The sequence below is a fragment of the Mizuhopecten yessoensis genome, unplaced genomic scaffold (genome assembly GCF_002113885.1).
Source record: "Mizuhopecten yessoensis strain PY_sf001 unplaced genomic scaffold, ASM211388v2 scaffold9653, whole genome shotgun sequence".
Taxonomy (NCBI): Eukaryota; Metazoa; Mollusca; class Bivalvia; order Pectinida; family Pectinidae; genus Mizuhopecten; species Mizuhopecten yessoensis.
The window spans coordinates 391342-413496 of NW_018408155.1; the positions used below are offsets into that span (position 1 = coordinate 391342).

At 34.3% G+C, this 22155-nt stretch overlaps 2 protein-coding genes across 2 annotated transcripts; one reads left to right on the forward strand and one right to left on the reverse strand.

The window, feature by feature from the left end:
• The first annotated feature begins 6248 nt into the window (after window positions 1-6248).
• LOC110458618 lies at window positions 6249-10979 on the forward strand. The gene is made up of 7 exons (XM_021510401.1): window positions 6249-6349; window positions 7302-7483; window positions 7778-7986; window positions 8444-8502; window positions 9329-9433; window positions 9841-10236; window positions 10512-10979. The coding sequence occupies exons 1-7, from the start codon at window positions 6334-6336 to the stop codon at window positions 10805-10807; spliced, it is 1263 nt and encodes a 420-aa protein (XP_021366076.1). The 5' UTR covers window positions 6249-6333; the 3' UTR covers window positions 10808-10979.
• Window positions 10980-17834: 6855 nt separating this feature from the next.
• On the reverse strand, window positions 17835-21360 carry LOC110458609. Its single transcript, XM_021510387.1, has 2 exons — window positions 20210-21360; window positions 17835-18542 (listed from the first exon to the last, which is right to left on the reverse strand). The coding sequence occupies exons 1-2, from the start codon at window positions 21175-21177 to the stop codon at window positions 18494-18496; spliced, it is 1017 nt and encodes a 338-aa protein (XP_021366062.1). The 5' UTR covers window positions 21178-21360; the 3' UTR covers window positions 17835-18493.
• Window positions 21361-22155: the final 795 nt, after the last annotated feature.

A 22155-nucleotide genomic window follows, 5' to 3' on the forward strand; every position in this document is an offset into this window, starting at 1 on the left:
CAAAAGTTGGTCCTCGGATGGGAAAGTGTTGAAAGCATTTTTTTAATTCCGGGAAACCCCATCACTTTCATTGATATAGTGTATTTGGCTATATTTGCAGTATCATATTAGCAATACCTAATTTCTCAGCTGTTTCAAAATTCATTTTCAATTGGTTTTGTATCTTTTGTGTGCATTTTTGCTACCAGAAATGTGTTACTCCGTAATTTTTTTCCCCGTTTTCATAAATGCCGACTTAGGGAAATACGGGCAGTTTTCCGCCATACCTCTTTATGTATGACTATGAAAAATTAAAAAATTAATGTTCCACTGATGAGATACAACGAATGTAATTCTAAAGTAAATAATTATGGTAATAAATTACCAGATATGTGCAAGCAGAACAATATATTACATTGCAAATGGTCGAAGTGGAGCTGATATATTTAGTGGGGAAAAATACATGTAATGACGCAACAATAATAGATCATCTTATCGTCATTTCCATTTAATGTTGTCACTGAATTTGAAGTAGTCAACTTCAATCCATTATTTTTCTGATGTGCACTGTAAAATAAAGTTCGTTCTTCACTGTTCAAATAATTACAAATCTAAATCTAGAACAGATACTTCTCTCACACATAAGAAATCTGTAAAATGGAAACAAGATAAAAAAAACCTCTTTTATACTCTTATAAAAAAGATAATTCTAATAAACCAAATGGCGATATAACCTCTAGTGAAGTAAATGGAATTGTACAAAGTATTGAAGATGTATTTATCTCGTCAGCCGAAAAAGCATTCAAACAAAATCCTGTTTATAAGGGTAAGCAAAAATAAAACACACAGTAAATCGTGGTTCACCGGTGATTGTGCGAAATATAGAAAAGAGTTTTTCCACAGAGCTAAAAAAAAAAACAGTATGACAAAAAAAAAACTTTTTGTAAAAATTTAAAAAAATAGTAGTAGTAAAATATAGGAAAGAGATGAATAGACGTTATAAGGCCAATCAATACAAACTGGAAAAACAAATACGGGACTCCTTGAAAGGAGATCCAAAAAAAGTTTATAGAATATACTTGACAAACTATCCGGCTGAACTAATCATCAAAAGGCGAACATACCAATTCTGAACTTCATAATTACTTTTAAAATCTTAGTTCGACTAAGGATCATGACGTAGATGAGTTCAAACTCCCTGTTATAGAAGATAACCAATATGATTTAATTTTAAATGAAATGATAACAGAAGAAGAAATTCGAAAAAAATCTACATTGTATTAAAAAATTAAGAAATAACAAAGCGAGTGGCATTGATACAAAAATGTACAATTTTATATGAGTACATTAAAAATAATAGCCAAATGTGTTTGCCTTTATATACAAATTTGCTTAATATAATCTTAAACACCGGTGAAGTTCCGGAAACCTGGACAGTAGGTATAATAGAACCTATTTATAAAAACAAGGGAGACGCGAGAGATCCAGACAATCACAGAGCTATTACTGTTGTTTCGTGTCTTGGGGAAACCATTTACGACAATAATTAACGAAGACTAAATAAATTAGCTGATGAAACCAACCTTATATCTCACGCGCAAGTCAGGTTTAGAAAAGGTTATTCAACAACCGAAAATATCTTTGTATTACATTCTCTAATTTCTAAAAGGCAAAAAGTTATGCAGAAAGCTTTTGTAAGAAGACTCCAGGAAAGAAACAAAACTTTCAAATACATAGATCCTGTAAATGTGTTATTAATTTGATACATAAAATTCATAATAGAATGTACATGCTCCAAAGACAAATATTTCTATCTTTATTTCTTATTCTATATCATGTTTCAAAGATGTGATTTGAATAAAATCGATGTAAGTATTAAAATGTGTTTTATTCAATTTTTTCTCTCTTGTTATAAAAAACCTAAAATACATAGTAATTTAGCTTGGTAAACATTAATTACTTTCCAAGAATATATTTCTCTGCGAATTTTCTCTCTGGAATTCTAGTTCAGACTTATAATCAGAATCTGATATTACACTTGCAGTTTATTCTCAAATTCACGATATGTTTTCTTGCGTTATGAATGAAAGTCCATCGAACTACATTGAATAAGATTCCCAAATCTGCATGTGATGTCTCCCCTGGACTCGGCTTGAATATTACATGTACATCTCGCCTTTATTTCACATGTGTTTATAACAGTTCATCATGTGTAACCAGATAATGTTGTGCTCATTTAAAAACTTTGTAAGCAGAGGGACTTTGACCCCATCTCACCCACCCACACACAAGTACATATGTGAGCAGTCAAATCACCTCAATTGAATAAAACGATGTAGCGTCCATAATGTATCGAGTACGGACATGACATCTAGTCAAGTGAGTGAGAAATGAGTGAATTGAAATATAGGTATAACTCTACAAAAAGTGTAAGATATATGACCGAAACAATTTGCGACACTACTTTTTTTTGTTCCGAAAACTTATATCGTGGAAACGACATATTCCGCTCGTAATCTGTGCCGGGTTTTGAACTCGATTGTCTATGTTACGATACATCTATGATCTACAGCAATAATTAGACGTTGACTCGGTAATGGTAGCAAATATGAAATTTATATACCGACCTCCATATACAGAAACTGCACAACAAACAGTGAAATCAAGCACAACACGTGTGGAATGGTGCGCTAGCATTCAGCATTGTATACGGGAATATCATTTCGTTTATAATACGGATAGGAACTTCGAAAAAAATATTTTTTTATTTATTTTCCGAGCATTCAAGCTACTTGATTTTAACATATATTAAATATAAGTGTGGGGACACGATTAAGAATCCATGTTTTTGACGATATGAATAACAATATGATATAATTTTGCCTTTCACCCATTAAAATAGGAATTGGCAAAATGGGGAACGGAGTTCAAATTTTAAGTGAGCAAAATTGCTAAATTTTCACCGGGAACCCGAAACTTTTTTTATGCTTGCCGAAACGCATATATACTTTGCTGTCTTCTGTCAAAAGTTTATAAAATTGACGTTTATGCATTTGTTCGATGTGAATTTATTAAAAATTGCATTTTGAAGAGGCCACTAAAAATGCATAGCAAATATTATTGTTTTTGTCTTATTTTTGTTTTTGAAAGTACATCACATATTGTTTTAGAAACATTCAACTTGGTGGTAACTTTAGTTTTATAAATATTGTAGAAAACACATTTTTACTCAATTTTCATAATTTTGGGGGATATTTTCAGAAAAGTGTCTACCTTTCAGCTCAAATATCTCAAAAAGTACGTCGAGAACCCTCTTTTGTCTTTTCATATATATATGGAATATACGGGGGGGAAATGCAAGAAAAGCATAATTAGAACAAAAACTATGTTTTTTTCCAAAAGGATGGACCCTCCTCAAATAAGGGTTGTACATTTGCGGAACCACTTCTAAATAAAAGTGTTGACGGCCTGATGCATTGATTACGGATAATCAGTCGAAAACTTTGGAAACCGCCTTCGTGAACGGCACATTCGTCACCGACGCTGAGCTATATTTTGCCCGTCCTGCAACGACGTCAGCGTTGTTTCAGGACGATTTGTTATTGAGCGTTGTCCCCTTGTTGGCGGTAGTGTGATGGTCTGGAGCGGCATAAAAGCAAATGTCAGACCGCCTCTTGTGGTAAATGTTGTGAATGAACTTGTTGTCGTATCATGCTATTAAAGTTTGGTGTTGTGGTCATTTTTGGTGTCTGTTTTTGTCTGCCTAGTTATGCTTCAGTAATCCAAAATTCACAATCCGGAAAAAAACAATTCAATGCATTTTTCAGTTACATAATTAAACTGGATAAGACATACTGTGTATAGACTAACCGTTTGTGCAATCAAACAGTCTCATACTGGACAGGAGATAATAAGGGCACTCATATAGTGGATAGCAAGGCATCCACACTAGAACTACTGTGGCTTGTAACTTATTCCGTACATTGCAAAACAAGGCAGCATTATTCCATACAATTGGTACATTTGTATTACAATGAATAGGGAACCAGCACTGAACCAGATTGTAACCAATTCCATACAAACAGTAGATAACACGGTGGTTAACAAGTCATCCATACTACGGATAGTAACTTATTCCTTACAGTGACTAATACAAAGGATAACAAGGTATCCATACTGCGGATTGTAACTTATTCCTTACAGCGGCTAATACAAAGGATAACAAGGTATCCACACTGCGGATTGTGACTTATTCCTTACAGTGGCCAATACAAAGGATAACAAGGTATCCATACTGCTGATTGTGACTTATTCCTTACAGTGGCTAATTCAAAGGATAACAAGGTATCCATTCTGCGGATTGTGACTTATTCCTTACAGTGGCCAATACAAAGGATAACAAGGTATCCATACTGCTGATTGTGACTTATTCCTTACAGTGGCTAATTCAAAGGATAACAAGGTATCCATTCTGCGGATTGTGACTTATTCCTTACAGTGGCCAATACAAAGGATAACAAGGTATCCATACTGCGCATTGTGACTTATTCCTTACAGTGGCTAATTCAAAGGATAACAAGGTATCCATTCTGCGGATTGTGACTTATTCCTTACAGTGGCCAATACAAAGGATAACAAGGTATCCATACTGGGGATTGTGACTTATTCCTTACAGTGGCTAATTCAAAGGATAACAAGGTATCCATACTGCGGACTGTAACTTATTCCTTACAGTGGCTAATACAAGGGATAACAAGGTATCCATACTGCGGATTGGGACTTGTTCCTTACAGTGGGTAATACAAAGGATAACAAGGCATCCATACTGCGGATTGTAACTTATTCCTTTCAGTGGCTAATACAAAGGATAACAAGGTAACCATACTGCGGATTGTAACTTATTCCTTACAATGGCTAATACAAAGGATAACAAGGTATCCATACTGCGCATTGTGACTTATTCCTTACAGTGGCTAATTCAAAGGATAACAAGGTATCCATTCTGCGGATTGTGACTTATTCCTTACAGTGACTAATACAAAGGATAACAAGGTATCTATACTACGGATTGTAACTTATTCCTTACAGCGGGTAATACAAAGGATTACAAGGTATCCATACTGCGGACTGTAACTTATTCCTTACAGTGGGTAATACAAAGGATAACAAGGCATCCATACTGCGGATTGTAACTTATTCCTTTCAGTGGCTAATACAAAGGATAATAAGGTATCGATACTGCGGATTGTGACTTATTCCTTACAGTGGCCAATACAAAGGATAACAAGGTATCCATACTGCGCATTGTGACTTATTCCTTACAGTGGCTAATTCAAAGGATAACAAGGTATCCATTCTGCGGATTGTGACTTATTCCTTACAGTGACTAATACAAAGGATAACAAGGTATCTATACTACGGATTGTAACTTATTCCTTACAGTGGCTAATACAAGGGATAACAAGGTATCCATACTGCGGATTGGGACTTGTTCCTTACAGTGGGTAATACAAAGGATAACAAGGTATCTATACTACGGATTGTAACTTATTCCTTACAGCGGGTAATACAAAGGATTACAAGGTATCCATACTACGGATTGTAACTTATTCCTTACAGCGGGTAATACAAAGGATTACAAGGTATCCATACTACGGATTGTAACTTATTCCTTACAGCGGGTAATACAAAGGATTACAAGGTATCCATACTACGGATTGTAACTTATTCCTTACAGTGGGTGATACAACGGATTACAAGGTATCCATACTGTGGATTGTAACTTATTCATTTTAGAGGGGATAACACAGTGGATAACACAGTGGATATTAAGGTATCCACACTACGGAAGGTCAAGTATTCCATACAGTTGATAATTACAGATATTCAATAAAATGGATAATTCAGACGTGCCCACAGTAACAAATAAAGATAGACATGTACATACAACATGTGTTGAATACAAACATTATGCGAATGATAAATATTCTATACAATTATTAATAAAGATACTCACAGAATAAAAAAATAACATATTTCAACAGTAGATAATACAGTCAGTACAGTGAAAAAGTAACTATGAACAAATATTTTATCAAAATAACTTTAAATTCTAAAAATAAAAATAAACAAATCATATAAACAAGACAGTATATTGCTACTTAAACACACAGTAACTTCAATTGACATCCATAACATAGAGGTCATATTGAGTAGAAAGTTTGTAAACAAGCAGGTTTATATCCGTCAGGTGACTACCGTATAAGGGTTGTCCTCCCCTGATCCGTATTGTGTTTATTCGATATGACACAGAGTAGACTCGCTAGGATCTACAAGTAAAACTACACACCAAGCATGAAACCGTTTAAAGGTAAGAATGTTCAATTGATTTAACTTGAGCATTATATTTGGAATTGATGATGATCTTGTATTTCATATATGTATCTAGTGTAGCATTTCCTTAAAACTCATTACGTCAGAGAATGGGACCCTATCACGTAGCAATTGTCATCTGTCGGGTGAAGTTTCTGTTTTCAATTTTTACACAAAGATATTGTTATTATATTATGTAGATGATGGTTTTGATCCGGACACTGAGAGTTCGTTTCTATTTATCTTTTCTGATTTTTCCATGTTCACTATAATCATGAAACATGCGACCTACATACCACAGGTGCGCTCTTTTGAAGCATGAATGGAAAGGTTGTCTATACCTGAGCAAACAGTGCACTGTGTCTGCAGAAATACAGTATATGTGTAGGTGGGTAAGACAGACAGTATATGTGTGGGTGGGTGAGACAGACAGTATATGTGTGGGTTGGTATAAGCCAGTGTGTATAGCGGGGTACCTCACGGGGTAAACTGTACTGGTAAATCAAATTCAAAAACAATATCGAGTCGTACAAAAATATCTTCTAATAAAATGTGTGTAATCTATTACTACATGTATGTATACATTGTATGTAGGCGTTTCGTAAAGATATATGTTAGTTTCTCACAAATACATTATCTTGTATTCTAATAAGCAAACTGTGAAGATTGCCGATCCTATAGTGGGGTATTTAGATTCAGACCTTGCAGACCCTTACGATAAAATAGAACCCGGATGTGCTATATATAACTACATGTATATGCCGTCTTGAAACTTACAATGTATAAGTAAACCTAGCGTTCTATTTCTCCACCCGTAGTTAATATCGTAAACCACAACCAATGCATCATGCTGGAAGAGGAGAATAAATCATAATTGTTGTGTAATCAAATACGTTACATACTGTATGTTATACCTCTCGTAAGCTGACACAGAATGTTGTTTATTTCAGGCTCCGGACTTGCATTTGTGACCGCACTGATTCTCATCATTGACACTCAAAGTTATGGCTTATCCTTACAAAAGGAGCAGATTTTTTGTGATCCTATGGAACACAAGTATTATCTAGCACAGTTTGGGGTATGTAGTGACTGTGACAAATGCTTTCCTGGTGATGAGATCAAGCCACTCGAGGTAAGGAATGTCAGTACGGTAAAGTGTACAGGTAAAATGGCTGGTAGGAAACAATGCATCTAGTTCCTTGTAATACGGAATCGATTTATCTAATTTGTGAAGTATTTACTCATTTCATTGCCGAAACATACGATACCTATACGTGGACTGTCTCTAGATAGGTAGCTCCAGCTCTAGTCCACGGTAAATAGTACATCACCGACATTGAAATTAGTTTATTTCTATATATTTATGGACATAATTTTGATCCCGTTTCCATGAACAGGTGTATTCTTTTGCCGTTTTCGCTTGCAGGGTGCTAGTCTTGGTATCGGTCTCCATGGTGCCACAGTGTGCCTGGGATGTCAGCAATGTAGCGAAGGCACGTTCAATTCCGAACAAAACCTACAGTGGTACTGTAGTCCCTGTACAGTGTGTGCCGACCTGGGTATGATAGAGACTGACCCGTGTACCCCAATACGTGACACGATATGTAGCGATACTCCACCTGATATTCAGCCTAAGTAAGTAATAAACAGAGGAGTAAGATCGCTGAATATATTTGCTTTCTCGTGTTTATGAGTATATTATTGTCTTTAGCCTTTTACAGTTTTAAGACATGTTTATCATCTATGATCAATAGCCTGTCGACTTGCTCGAATCAATATATATAGATAGGGGAAATAGTGATATAGATAGCCAATCTGACAAATGCTTTGTAAGTTTATGTTTGCATTAGTAGAGTTTCATATACGACAAATTACACATTTCGACCAAATAACGAGGTCTGCTTCATATCAAAATGATAAGTATTACCATGTACATATAATTTCTGTATGGTCTAGTTGTATTTTACAATTTTATTAAAGAAGAAAATTATCACTTTCTGAAAATTGTAATACCCGATACAAATAATTCCAATTGTTCACGTTACTTTTTTTCTATTACTACAGTCTTTTTAAGAAACTATTTATCTTGCAGATCGAATGGCATAAAAAACAGCTCTACGGTTGTACCATATAAAGACAGAGGCAACCAAGGTAGGCCCAATCAGCAAAGATTGTAATAGGGTGATTAAGGAGAGAATATACATTTCACAGTCGACTTCAGCACGAGTGAATTGTTTACAATTTTCTAATTTAATGCCTATATGAACTGTATTAATTATCTTTATCATTGTAGTTTTCACGATACAATCCCCCATATTGAATTAGCTATAATAGGAAGGTTGGTGTTTTCAAAAGGTCTAAATCTGGATACTTGTAATTTGTAAATACAACAGTTAAAATTACAATAGTAATTATCTGTAAAACTGATAATGAAAATACAGTTTTCTGTAAAAATGATAATGACAATACATTGTTCTGCAAAACTGATAATGACAATACATTGTTCTGCAAAACTGATAATGACAATGTATAGTTCTGTAAAACTGATAATGACAATGCATTGTTCTGTAAAACTGATAATGACAATACATTGTTCTGTAAAACTGATAATGACAATGCATTGTTCTGTAAAACTGATAATGACAATAAATTGTTCTGTAAAACTGATAATGACAATGCATTGCTCTGTAAAACTGATAATGACAATATATGAAACTGATGAATAATTAATTACCATTTAAGGTACTCTAAAACTGAAGAATAATTGCAATTACTTTTAAATATAGATTGACAATTCTGATAAAATATCTAAGTAACAAATGATTAGAATATGATATTCTGTAAAATTTGATAAACTATTACATTTACAGCAATAACAATGTCATATTCTGTAAATTTGATAATTAATTATTCTTTGTTATAACTGTGTCCATATGACCTGGTGCACATAGTACATTGCTTCTCTTTCTGCTCGCAGAAGACTTTCGTTTTTATGCAGAGTTTCTGGCCATAACCGCGCTGTCACTTACCTTTGTAATCAGTCTAGGTATAGCGGTCTACTGCTTGTTGAGGAAGAAAAACAGTAAGTATTGTATTACATAAAGCGACTGGTTTTGGTGGGTTTTTTAAATTTATTTTACCAGTTGAACTGAACATTAAATGGCGCTTGCTATGATTTGTACGAATTAAAGTGTCGTTTTAGTTAAAAACTTATCTTCAGAAGTAACAGTATTGCTGTAATTGTATGTGTACAGTGTACCTGTATCATTCATATGTCGAATGAAAAGAATACTCTATTTTATGGAATGTTCCCAAATATTACCTTCCATTAATATATCTCAAATGCTACTTTAATTTTTGGACTCTTATACGCATACTAGTACTACACAAAAACAAGAACTACCGCATGGAGATCTTCATGGAAATGTAAGATTATATCAAATAGATTTGCGATGTGTATACATATCATTTTAATTCATTACATTTTAGGAAGGATACTCGTCACTGCAAAGAAATTAACCAGGTTTCAGGCTGTGCCTAAAGCTGATGTATGTGTTCGTACGGATTCTTGTTTACACGACATACAGGAAGAACACTCGGGAGGTGAAGATGCCGCTTTAATTCCCCCGTGTAAACACAGTGACACTTCTAAAAGAAAAAAGACGGGAAAGATCAGTAACAATTTACGCGAGCTTCAAGACCCGAACTTACGAAGACGTCGAAAATCCTGTCAACCTGACTACCTAAGATGTGATAGAGTGGAACCAATCGTTGTGCCCACTTGTCCCCCTGAAACTGTGGGACGAGGTTTCCGCATACAACGACTCAAATCTTTACCAGTAACACTACCAGAGTTAGACGACTGCAAATCTTCATTTTGTAAACGTAGGTTCACCTCTTTTTATTTGTAAAATTAATTTCTTATAATGGTTAATGGTATATGTCGGTTTCAATACATAAAAAAATAATCACGATACAAAACTCATATATAAGTTTATGAAATTGATTTTGTTTGTTTCTTTTTACAAGTTTTTTTATGCATTTAAAGACTTAGTTTTTTATCAGGTTTTGTTATCTTCTTTATATCAGTTTCATCGTCTATAGGAAACAAATATCGATCTAATTGTAATACTATTTCCTGTGTAATTGATCACTTTTAGGGGCACCGTCCGATGATTTTATCCGGTCGTTGTCCATATCACTCGCTGGAGACAGGGCTTACCGTGACTTTGCAAAGGAAGCCGGTCTTGAGGAGTTCAATATCAAATTATCGGAAACTGACTTTGAGGATAAACCAATTGCGGAGGTTTCTTACCAGGTCATCAAAAGGATTTTTCAGAAACGACCACACCTGAGTGTGATTGACGTCTATGATATTCTAGACAAACTAGGATTTCAAGAACGACATAAATTATTAGAAGAAAACATTGAAAAATTCAAAATATCCCGGACGTGATTAGGTATATTCAAAATGTTAAAATGTTGTTTCGTTACACACTTTAAATACTGTCTTAAAGCATCCAATATACTATTAATGAAGGACATTCATTAACATAATATATCATCAAGGTGCATACATTGAACTAATATATTTATGCGTATAATGTATTAATAAAGAATATTTTTGATATGATTCGTGTTGCTTGTGTATTGATTTATGAACCATACAATGTGTTGTTTTGTTTAACAAAAGGACCAGTTGATATTCCTTTGTTACAGTTATCCTATAACTGTATCTGTGCGGGACATGCTTAACATAAGAAAGTGTTTACATGCATGACTGGTAACATTACACCTTAAAAACTTACTGTTTACAACTCATATCTTGTTAGATTGATCAAGACAGTTCCATCGACCAGGCAGCTCAGACGGTTAGTGCCATAGTTCAGAAGTCTCAAGTCCAGGGTTCGAATCCGGGTCCAGCTTCCCGGTGTCTTTTTTCACACGCAGAACACCATCATATTTTGCTTGTGTAATCTTTATTATTTCTCATAAAAGTCCTGCAAGTTATTGTTTCTTCAAGAAAAAGATTGTTTAAAGCTTAAAGCCGTTGTCTTGCTGGAAAAAAATCCGTTTTTAATACTTAGTTACAGTTTTTGGTAATTTTATGGGAGTCTTAGCAGCTAAAGTTATTAAGTGACGTGCCCTCATGTGTGTAATGTATGTAATGTATGTATGCTCGTGTGTATGTATTCCGGGGACAGCTTTTGTCGTTACATATATACCTCCTTATGATAGCGCGAATCTTATGCCGTCTTTATAGTGCTACCTCACTGAAATACCATGCCGATGGCACACAGCACATTATAATGACAATGGGTAAACCAGTTGTTACCAGTGCAATAAATGCTGAACCTTGCGCAGAGAATAACAACATTTTCAATGACTTTGGTATGTTCCCTTTTGGAGACAGAACCCATTGTCAATCAAACTTGGGCAAACATTCAACAATAAGGCCAAAAGTGAGACATTAGCATAGAAGGTGGAAGGAAACAAATATGTTTTTAGGGAATAGGGAAAAAATCTATATATCCCAAATGTGGCAATGGGTGCATCAGATACTGTTTGGGGTCTTGGTACATGTGTTGTTATCAGTTGTTCAAAGCTAGGCACCAATTTATAAACTAATGTATATTCCCGGTCATTACGTACTATAATGTCCCTGTGTTGTTATCAGTTGTTCAAAGCCAGGCACCAACTGATGAACTAGTGTATATTCTTGGTAAATACCTCATTGCTAGCCACTATCTGATGTACTTTTGTCCACTTTCAGTTCCTATCTCACAGCAAGTTACCGTCTGCTATTTGTGCCAACTTTAATAAAAGCAGCAACTGCTTTGTGATAAGAAATTTTACATGTTTTCTGTACCAAAGACAGACTAAGCTACACAAGATCAATTGGTCTCAGATATGTATCACTTGACAATCTCCAACTGAAATAATACTCAGCAACCAATATTCCAACAAATCATAATTTTAATTTTAAAAAAACACACTCTGAACGTGGATTTAGCGAATCAATGATAGGGCAAAACAAACGGTCATATCAAACAAATAAATCATCTACATACTTCTTTATACTACCTACATTTATTATGATAAATTGATTATCACGGAATGTCGGTATGATAATACTCAGGAAGAAGTTGAAAACGACCTGCAAAGAATGCATTTTCCATTTGGATTTTTTTCTCTCGCCTTCTGACATCATTAACTGGAGATAGTATGCACACAATGGTGTTCCGTGTAAGGAAATAGTCCGTCATTAACAAAACACGATAAAAAGCTGGGGGAAATATTGTACGAATAACAACACATTTTTCAGTGCAAATGTGTGTATTGAGAAACAATGACATAACTATTTTGATTTATAATAACATTCTAACTAGTTTTATGGTTCTTGGCATTCTTTCGATCAGAACATGCCATTGTTTTGCATCTGGCACTGACTGATGATCATAAGGTATAGACATCGGTTGATTTTACATGACAGAGGAATGATGATGATAATGAACGGATAAAGAATTGCGGGGTAAACGTTTGAGGTGATTTATTGTTACAATGTATGTATTTGATTGTTATATACAATATTTGTATCTAAGTATAAAAACCATCTTTAATAAAACAAATAACCAAATTTTCAATAGATTTTGACCGATAATTCATGAGTAATTTTCGCACATTTGACTGATCTCCCTCCCCCGACCGACATCGCAAAGTGAAATCGGGTTCGTCAATATCTCGTATGCCCCTCTCGTGCATCTGTCACAGTCCTGAATCTGTTGTGCATGAAGTTCATGAGTGCATCAGTCCTTAGTTGGTCGAGAGTAGCGGGGGCATTCCGGCGACCCCTTACCCTCCTGTCAAGTTCGTCCCATAGATGTTCGATCGGGGACAAATCTTGACTATACGGTGGCAAGTCGAGAGGGTTAATGTTATGATTTGCGTGAAATGTTTTGACTAAATTCTTGCTACATGGGACGTCGACAGTCCAGACGTAAAAGAGTGAACCGAGACTCATATGTGAAACAGACCCGTCTCCATTGCCTCATTTGAAACCGCATTGGAGCATGTGCCACAAACCAAGCCATAGCACGTGCGTGACGTGCACGAGTGAGAGGTAAAATATGTAGACCAACGTAAGAACGACGAGCTCGCAGACCAACCTTACGTAATCGGTTCCTTACAGTTTTGGTGTGAATGTGGCGATTATGATTGCCTGCTGTATTAATATCGGTTTCAGTGGCAGCAACGTGGCGATTAAGCATGTGGGTAAGACGAATAGCCATGTCTTGACGTCGCATCGTTATGCGCGGACGTCCCGATCAGAAACCTTTTTGATGTCTCTCAGTAAATAGCGGAAGGCGATGTATATACCTCAAATGTATGACGCGTTGTGACAAGATGTGTTGACGACCTTGTATTCTGTACGTGTTTTTGCCTTTTAACACTTGTGGCACGGAACAGTATACAGTTGAGTAGCTTTAGAGACCGGTTTCAGTGCACAGTGACTAAGATACTTGTCTGACCGGTATTCATAATTTTAGGCCAAGCTGGTATATAATTGTTGCATATCTTGTTACCCTGCGTTTCTTTATCCTTTCAGTATATATAAATGTAAGGCAGTAATAGGTAGTTGATGAATAATTTACTTGTATCACACAGTGTTTTCAAGGATTGTCGTTCGAACAAATTTCCCATCGCTGGCATGTGAATGAATTTCGAATCAGCATGCGTTGGTTTCTTAAATTCATTAACGATGAGAAAAGTGTTCGATCGACAAACCCTGAAAACACAGTATGGTTATCATTAGTACATCTTCAGAACTCTTCACTGCTAGTCACCATCTGAAATGCGCAAACTCAGTTCTTAAATGTGCCTCATTGCCATATGATATGATGTCAATGATGAAATAACTATTATCTAAAATGTATATCCGGAAAATGTAAATGAACCTTTTGCTAAAATAACGTTAAGCTTTGACATATTAATTGTCACTTCAAATCATTATCAATGATGACCTATTGCAATTAATTATATTTATCATTGATCTATTTATTTATATATATATATATTTACTGTTTAATCTAAATGTATGTTAACTTCTTCAGTATTGTATATATTGTACATAGACAAACGAAAAGAGCAAAGGCATTATAGCCTATTTAAGCAAAACAGAATATTTTTTCTTGTGGTTTGACTAAGAATTATATTTAAAGTATGAGATTTTAATAGAGAGTGTTGTAACGTAATTCTACATATGAGTTTTTATCAATGATATTATTGCAAATATTTGACGGTACAAGATACGTGGGTTCCACGTAAGGATATGACGTTTCCTCCAAAGAACCCAACCCCTGATGATGTTCGGGCAGGTAGGCTTAGCTAACCAGCAAACCATCTGTATTCCCTACTAACCCCAGGTCTTCTGCACGGGCAGAAAATCATTTGTCAATTGAATTCTTTACGTCAATATTTCTTTCTATGACTTCGGCATACTGTGGTATCACCACGCGCTGGTAAAATAAGAAAAGGATACATTTAACTTAGATCAAAATAACCTATAATTATTACGCTCTAATTATCAAAAATAGTAAAAGAATATTGACAAATTGACAAAAAATGTGTTTTAAAATATCTTAACCGTTATACTCTCAGTTATGTAAACACTTGTGAAGGGTGATGTAACTTGATAAATTTGCACATAAACGTCAGCCCTGCCTGTATGTGTGGATATCTCACTGAAGATTGGGATCACTTCTTCCATTGTCCTTTTTATAGGAGCCATAGAAGATCTTTCGTTAACTCCATAACTCATCTAAGGGATGGTATTCAATTGAATATTCAAAGCTTTTCTGTATGGTTGTCAAAGAGTTTTTGTTTATTTGTATAGTTCTATTTTGGAGCCGTTATGTTTTTGATACTTAACGTTTTTATTATATTTTTCTTAGTTTCTGATAATCATATTTATTGTAGCGGATACTGGTCATCTTGGCCTGGGGTTCAAGTTCGGAATAGTGTGAGGTATAGACATTTTGTCTGGGCTGGTCTCCAGTTCATGTTTGACCGACCGGCAGCTTTTTGAAGCAACCGTTTCATACTACTTATATCAATGGTAGTTATATAATATCTTATATATTTGCATAGTAATACTGTTATATTTTTATATAAGACTGTACATTTTAACTTCGTGATATGTTAACAAAAATAATATTTTAAGGAGAGGACTTTTCTACGTTTTCGCCTGTATTCCAATTTCTTTTGTATGTAAGACCTATAAAATAACATGAAAAAAAAGGACTTTGTGTGTAAGACAGATACCATTACATTTTGGCTGTACTTGGTCGTGTCAGTAGATAGAGTGATACCGGGTTCCTATAGTGACATTTAAATCAGGGCTACAGGATAACACGTAGAGTATCCTGTTACATGTAACCCATTCTTGGGGGATTTGAATTAATGTTACTAGACCTTCCCTAGGTCGTATTTCTTCTGACTTATTCAGCAATCTTTCATTCACTATATATGTGTACCAGACAGTCCCGTGGCCATCGTTCTCACTTTATTATAAAAGGTAGCGATGCTAAATCAATAGGTCGTCTTTAGGCTGTGTTGTTGACACAGGAAGTTTTCGAAGATTTGTTAATTGTTATGTATCGATCTATTCTGATCTTTATGTAAACAGGCCATACTTTATGTAGACAGGCGTTATCTTTATCAGGACAGGCGATATAGTTATGTAGACAGGCGATATTTTTATGTAGACAGGCGATATTTTTATTTAGACAACCGATATCTTTATGTTGACAGGCGATATTTTTATTTAGACAAGCGATATATTTATGCAGACAGGCGTTATCTTTATGTAGATAGGCGATATCTGTATGCAGACAGGCGATATCTTATCTTTATGAAGACAGACGGGATCTTTATGTGGACAGGAAATATCTTAATGTAAACAAGCGATATAGTTATGTAAACAGGCGATATCTTTATGCAGACAGGCGTTATCTTTATGCAGATAGGCGATATCTGTATGCAGACAGGCGATATTTTATCTTTATGAAGACAGACGGGATCTTTATGTAGACAGGCAATATCTTTATGCAAACAGGCGATATAGTTATGTAAACAGGCGATATATTTATGTAAACAGGCGATATCTTTTTTGTAAAAAGGCGTTATCTTTATGTAAACAGGCGATATCTTTATGTAGACAGGCGATATCTTGATGTGGACAAGCGATATCTTTATGTAAACAGGCGATATCTGTATGCAGACAGGCGATATTTTAATGTAAACAGGCGATATCTTTATGTAGACAGGCGATATCTTGATGTGGACAAGCGATATCTTTATGTAAACAGACGATATCTGTATGCAGACAGGCGATAATTTAATGTAAACAGGCGATATCTTTATGTAGACAGGCGATATCTTGATGTGGACAAGCGATATCTTGATGTAGACAGGCGATATATGTATGTAAATAGGCTATATCTTTATGTAAACAGGCGACATCTTTATGTAAACAGGCGTTATCTTTATGTAAACAGGCAATATCTTTATATAAACAGACGATATATTTATTTTTAATTTCATCATATTTTATTGATTAAACAATAGGATTGAACAGCAGGCTAGGCCTATATAAGTTCTCTCCTTAGGTTGACATGACAAAGACAAAGATGAATGAAATGGTTTGTAAGAAAATATTGATGCAAATCATATATAATAGGTAGCATAGACATATATATATATATATATAGCAGATGGTATAGGGGAGATAATTCCATGTATGTTTCAATTACATATAAATATTTAATTGATATTTTTAGCTATACAATGCTCATATTAAAAAGTCAGTCATAATTAATTAGTAATAGGAAAGCAATGCCCTAATGATATATTAAACAGAGAAATTGCTACAATTGTTTTTTTGTTTTTTGTTTTGCAAGTCATTAGTGCCCCCTGTTCATACCCTGCTGCTGTTGCATGAAGTAGTTAGAAGTATAGAACCATTTAGTATCAATATATATATCATTGGTAGGAGTGATAAAAAGTAAGGGATACAACAACATCAAAATATGAAAAAATAAAATGAGGCAATTCAGCTAGAAGATTTTGATAATGTAGTATATGTGTAAGATGTATTGCCAGTGTTCTATGTGTAAATCTTTCATCCCATCGAGTTTCAGACAAAAAGTCTCTAACGGCCTTTACCGTTCACATATCATCCACTCGAGAAGAATCCAGATTAAACCACAGAACACTAAGCATTCAAACTTAGCACATTTATGTTTTACTTTATTGCACCCATCAGTAAAAACAGCTTACAAAGCTTAATCCCTTAGGTGTATAATATTAAAACATCAATGTAAATATAACAATCAGTAGAATCACATAATGGTTTAAGGACAGTAATTTTATCATTTATGACTATATATAACAAAATTTATAGATTGTTTTAATTAGTTAAACAAGTCTTCTTGTGTTGTATATATATTTTAGAACACTATCAAGTATAGATTTATTTTCAGTATTGTTTAACACAGTGCTTCCATTAAGAAGTGTTTTAGTATCAAGATTAACCGGACACACTTCAAAAATCTCATTTATTAAAGTTTGTCTCTCATTAGTATACATTGGACATTGTGAAAGATAATGTGTAGCAGTTTCATAAGCATCACCACACAGACAAGATGGAGACTCTTTCAAGTGATCTTTGAATAGATCATAGTTCAGGTTACTCGCCTCATTTCTCAGTTGACATAGGATTATGTTATCCTTTCTGCTTTCACAATTTTTAAATACATCCGAGATATCATTATTACAACATATTTTATTATACACCTTGGCCTTAAATTTATTAAGAGTAGGGGAATGTACTATATCATTTTCAAGTCCATTGAACTTGTTGCACATTACTGGGAAGAAGCTTTTAGCATAGGATTCTGTACGACATAGTGGTGGGTTAAACATTCTTACATTTCTTAGAGTATACCTATCATTTTCTGGGTTATGAGTAAGAGGATCAATTATGTCATGGAGGTATGTGGGTGATAAATTGTTAGTTATTTTATACATCTGAGTTAGCTTATGGTTCATCCTTCGATCAGACAGGGATTCCCAACCTAGTTCTTTATATAGAGTTTGGTGTGATGTACCTTTCCTTAGACCTGTGATAATCCTTGCAGCTTCTAGTTGTACAGATTCTAATAAATTTTTAAGATTGTCAGAGCAGTTGTCCCAGACAATATCTGCATATTCAAGCACTGGGCGGATAAATGTTGTATATATTTTGCATAGTGATTTCCTATCAATCTTATATTTCAGATACCTAAGTATTGTTATTCTTTTACTAGCCTTTTCATATATTAATTGAACATGGGTAGACCAAGTGCCATCTTCAGAAAAAGTTAATCCAAGATGTTTGTGATCATGGGCATTATCTACACAAGTATTAGAGAAATTAATTAGAGGATGGATAGGTTCTTTTTTTCTAGAAAAAATTAATGATTTGGTTTTAGAGGGGTTAAATTTAATGTCCCATGTACTAGCCCAGTTGTTAATTCTATCTAGGTCTTGGTTAAGATAATCTGCTGCTAGTTGTGGGTTTTCGTCTACGATGACATATAATGATGTATCGTCTGCAAACAGCTTAATGTTACTCTGGACTATATCAGTGATGTCATTAATGTATAATAGAAATAAAAAAGGACCGAGAACTGATCCCTGAGGAACACCGGCATTAACAACCCTAAAAGTAGAAAAATGACCTTCAGATAGAACTCTCTGCTTTCTATCTTCAAGATAATTCTCAAACCAGTTAAAAACATTGCCCGATATACCATATGCTTTTAGTTTATGTAGTAACCCTTTGTGCCAAACTCTATCAAAGGCCTTGCTGATGTCGCAGAATACAAACCTTAGTTCTTTCCCTTTATCCAGGTTGCTAATTATGGTGTGGTATATAGAGAGAAGTTGGTTTACTGTTGAATCACCTGGTTTAAAACCTGATTGGTCCTTGGAAAGTATATTATTAGTTGTTAAATAGTTATATAAATATTTGAATATAATTTTTTCTAGGATTTTACTAAAACATGATGTTACAGATATTGGTCGATAATTGGAATAATTATTTTTTAAACCATTCCCTTTGTATACAGCACTAACATTAGCCATCTTCCATGGCCCAGGTATGCACCCGTTAGATATAGTTTTGTTAAATAAAATTGTAAGTGGGAGTATTAAGGAAGGTTTTAACTTTTTTATGACTTTAGGTAATATGCCATCAGGTCCTGCTGGTTTATTTTCATTTAATATAGTAATTTGATCATCAACATCTTGCTCAGAGATTATTATGTTTTCTAACTTTGATAGAGTGGAAATATCTAATACTGGAGGTTCAGCAAGTGTATCTGATGTTGTGGCTATAGAAGTAAAATAGTCATTAAGGGCTTCAGCTTTATCAGTTGGATGTTGAATCAGTGTATTATTAACATTCAATGGTGGAATCGGTTCAGTTTTATTGTTAAAATTAGTTATGGATTTAGCAATTTTCCACCATTTATTAGGGGGCAAAGATTTAGTACTTAGAGACTTTTGAAGTTTATCAAGATAATAATGTTTTGCATCTCTTACCTGATTAATAACAGCATTCCTTATTTGCTTATATTTATTCCAATGCTCTATTTTGTCAGTATGTCTGGCTTTCTTATGTATCCTATTTCTTTGTCTCATCTTTAGCCTAATATTGGTATTCATCCATGGCTTGTCATCAGGTCGGATTGTAATAGTTTTACTAGGAATATATTTTGTCATCAGGTCAGTAATAGATTTAGTTAAAAACATACTAAATTCTTGGGTATCCATATCAGCAGCAATTAAGTTCCAGTCAATAACATTTAGTTCGTCATTCATAATATTATAGTCAGTATTGTTATACATCCATACAGTCTTTTTGTATGCTTTATGTTTGAAGATAGCATAACAAACTTCCATATATATAGGGGAGTGGTCACTACAGAAAGCAGGGTCAACATGAGTATTTTTCACTATGGAAGGATTATTTGTAAAGACAACATCTATAGAGGTTGCACTATCAGGTGTCACTCTAGTAGGTTTATTAATAATACTTTTTAGGTTGAATTTAGTTAAGAGTCTAGATAAGTGAGAAGTGGGTGGGGTTCTTAGCATATCAACATTTAAGTCACCAGTAATTAGTATATCCATGGAAGTTTCACTAGCTTTATCAAGGATTTGTTCAAATTTACTCCAGTATTCTATATTAGAATCAGGTCTATATATACATCCAAGCAGAAATTTATGATTTTGGATTAAGACTTCTATCCAAATCATTTCTATATGTTCATTTTCAAGATCATGTCTACGTTTAGTAAGAATATTGTTTTTATGATAGATAATAACACCACCACCATGCCCTGTTGTCCTATCTTTTCTATGAATTTCATCTGAGAATGACTCTAATTTAATATCAGAATTTGGGATTAGAGGGTTAAGGTGTGATTCAGTTATACATATTATGTCACTATCATGTAGTTGTGCTTCAATAACATCTATTTTATTTCTTATGGATCTAACATTAAGATGAACTATTTCTACATTCTGGAGTGGACCTGGATTCAGTTCAACATCCATACATTTAATCAGCAGTGTTTGCAGAAGTATTTGTAGATATGAGTTATTGTTGAATATTTTAGAATAAATGTATATAAATTGAATAGAAATACTGCATGGCCAAGTCATATGCCCTCGTAAGATGGATGTCCTATTCACAACAGATGAAAAAAGAATTTTAACCATTATCGTAAACAGTCAGTTTAGTGGGACATCCACGCTTAATAAGGGTTCGGGCAATACAACTAGCAGCAAAGCATGAGCATGGGCAGGGACTTGCAATGTATAGATCGTTGCTTAAACATATAATAGCATCAATATTAACAACAAACACAACAAACAAACTAAAATACAAATACATAAGAGGCATAATTCACACTTACAAGTTAAAATATATTTATGTAAACAGGCGCTATCTTTTTTGTATACAGGCGTTATCTTTATATAAACAGGCGATATCTTTATGTAGACAGGCGATATAATGATGTGGACAAGCGATATCTTTATGTAAACAGGCGATATATGTATGGTAACAGGCGATATCTTTATGTAAACAGGCGATATCTTTTTTGTAAACAGGCGTTATCTTTATGTAAACAGGCGTTATCTTTATGTAGACAGGCGATATCTTTATGTAGACAGGCGATATATATATGTAACCAGGCGATATCTTTATGTAAACAGGCGTTATCTTTATATAAACAGGCGATATCTTTATGCAACAAGGCGATATCTGTATGTAAACAGGCAAAATCTTTATGTGAACAGACGATATATTTATGTAACCAGGCGATATCTTTATGTAAACAGGCGCTATCTTTTTGTAAACAGGCGTTATCTTTATATAAAAAGGCGATATTTTATGCAGACAGGCGATATCTTGATGTGGACAAGCGATATCTTTATGTAAACAGGCGATATATGTATGTAAACAGGCGATATTTTTATGTAAACATGCGATATCTTTATGTAAACAGGCGATATCTTTATGTAAACAGGCGTTATCTTTATGTAAACAGGCGATATCTTTATGTAGACAGGCGATATATGTATGTAACCAGGCGATATCTTTATGTAAACAGGCGATATCTTTTTATGTAAACAGGCGATATTTTTATGTAAACATGCGATATCTTTATGTAAACAGGCGATATATGTATGTAA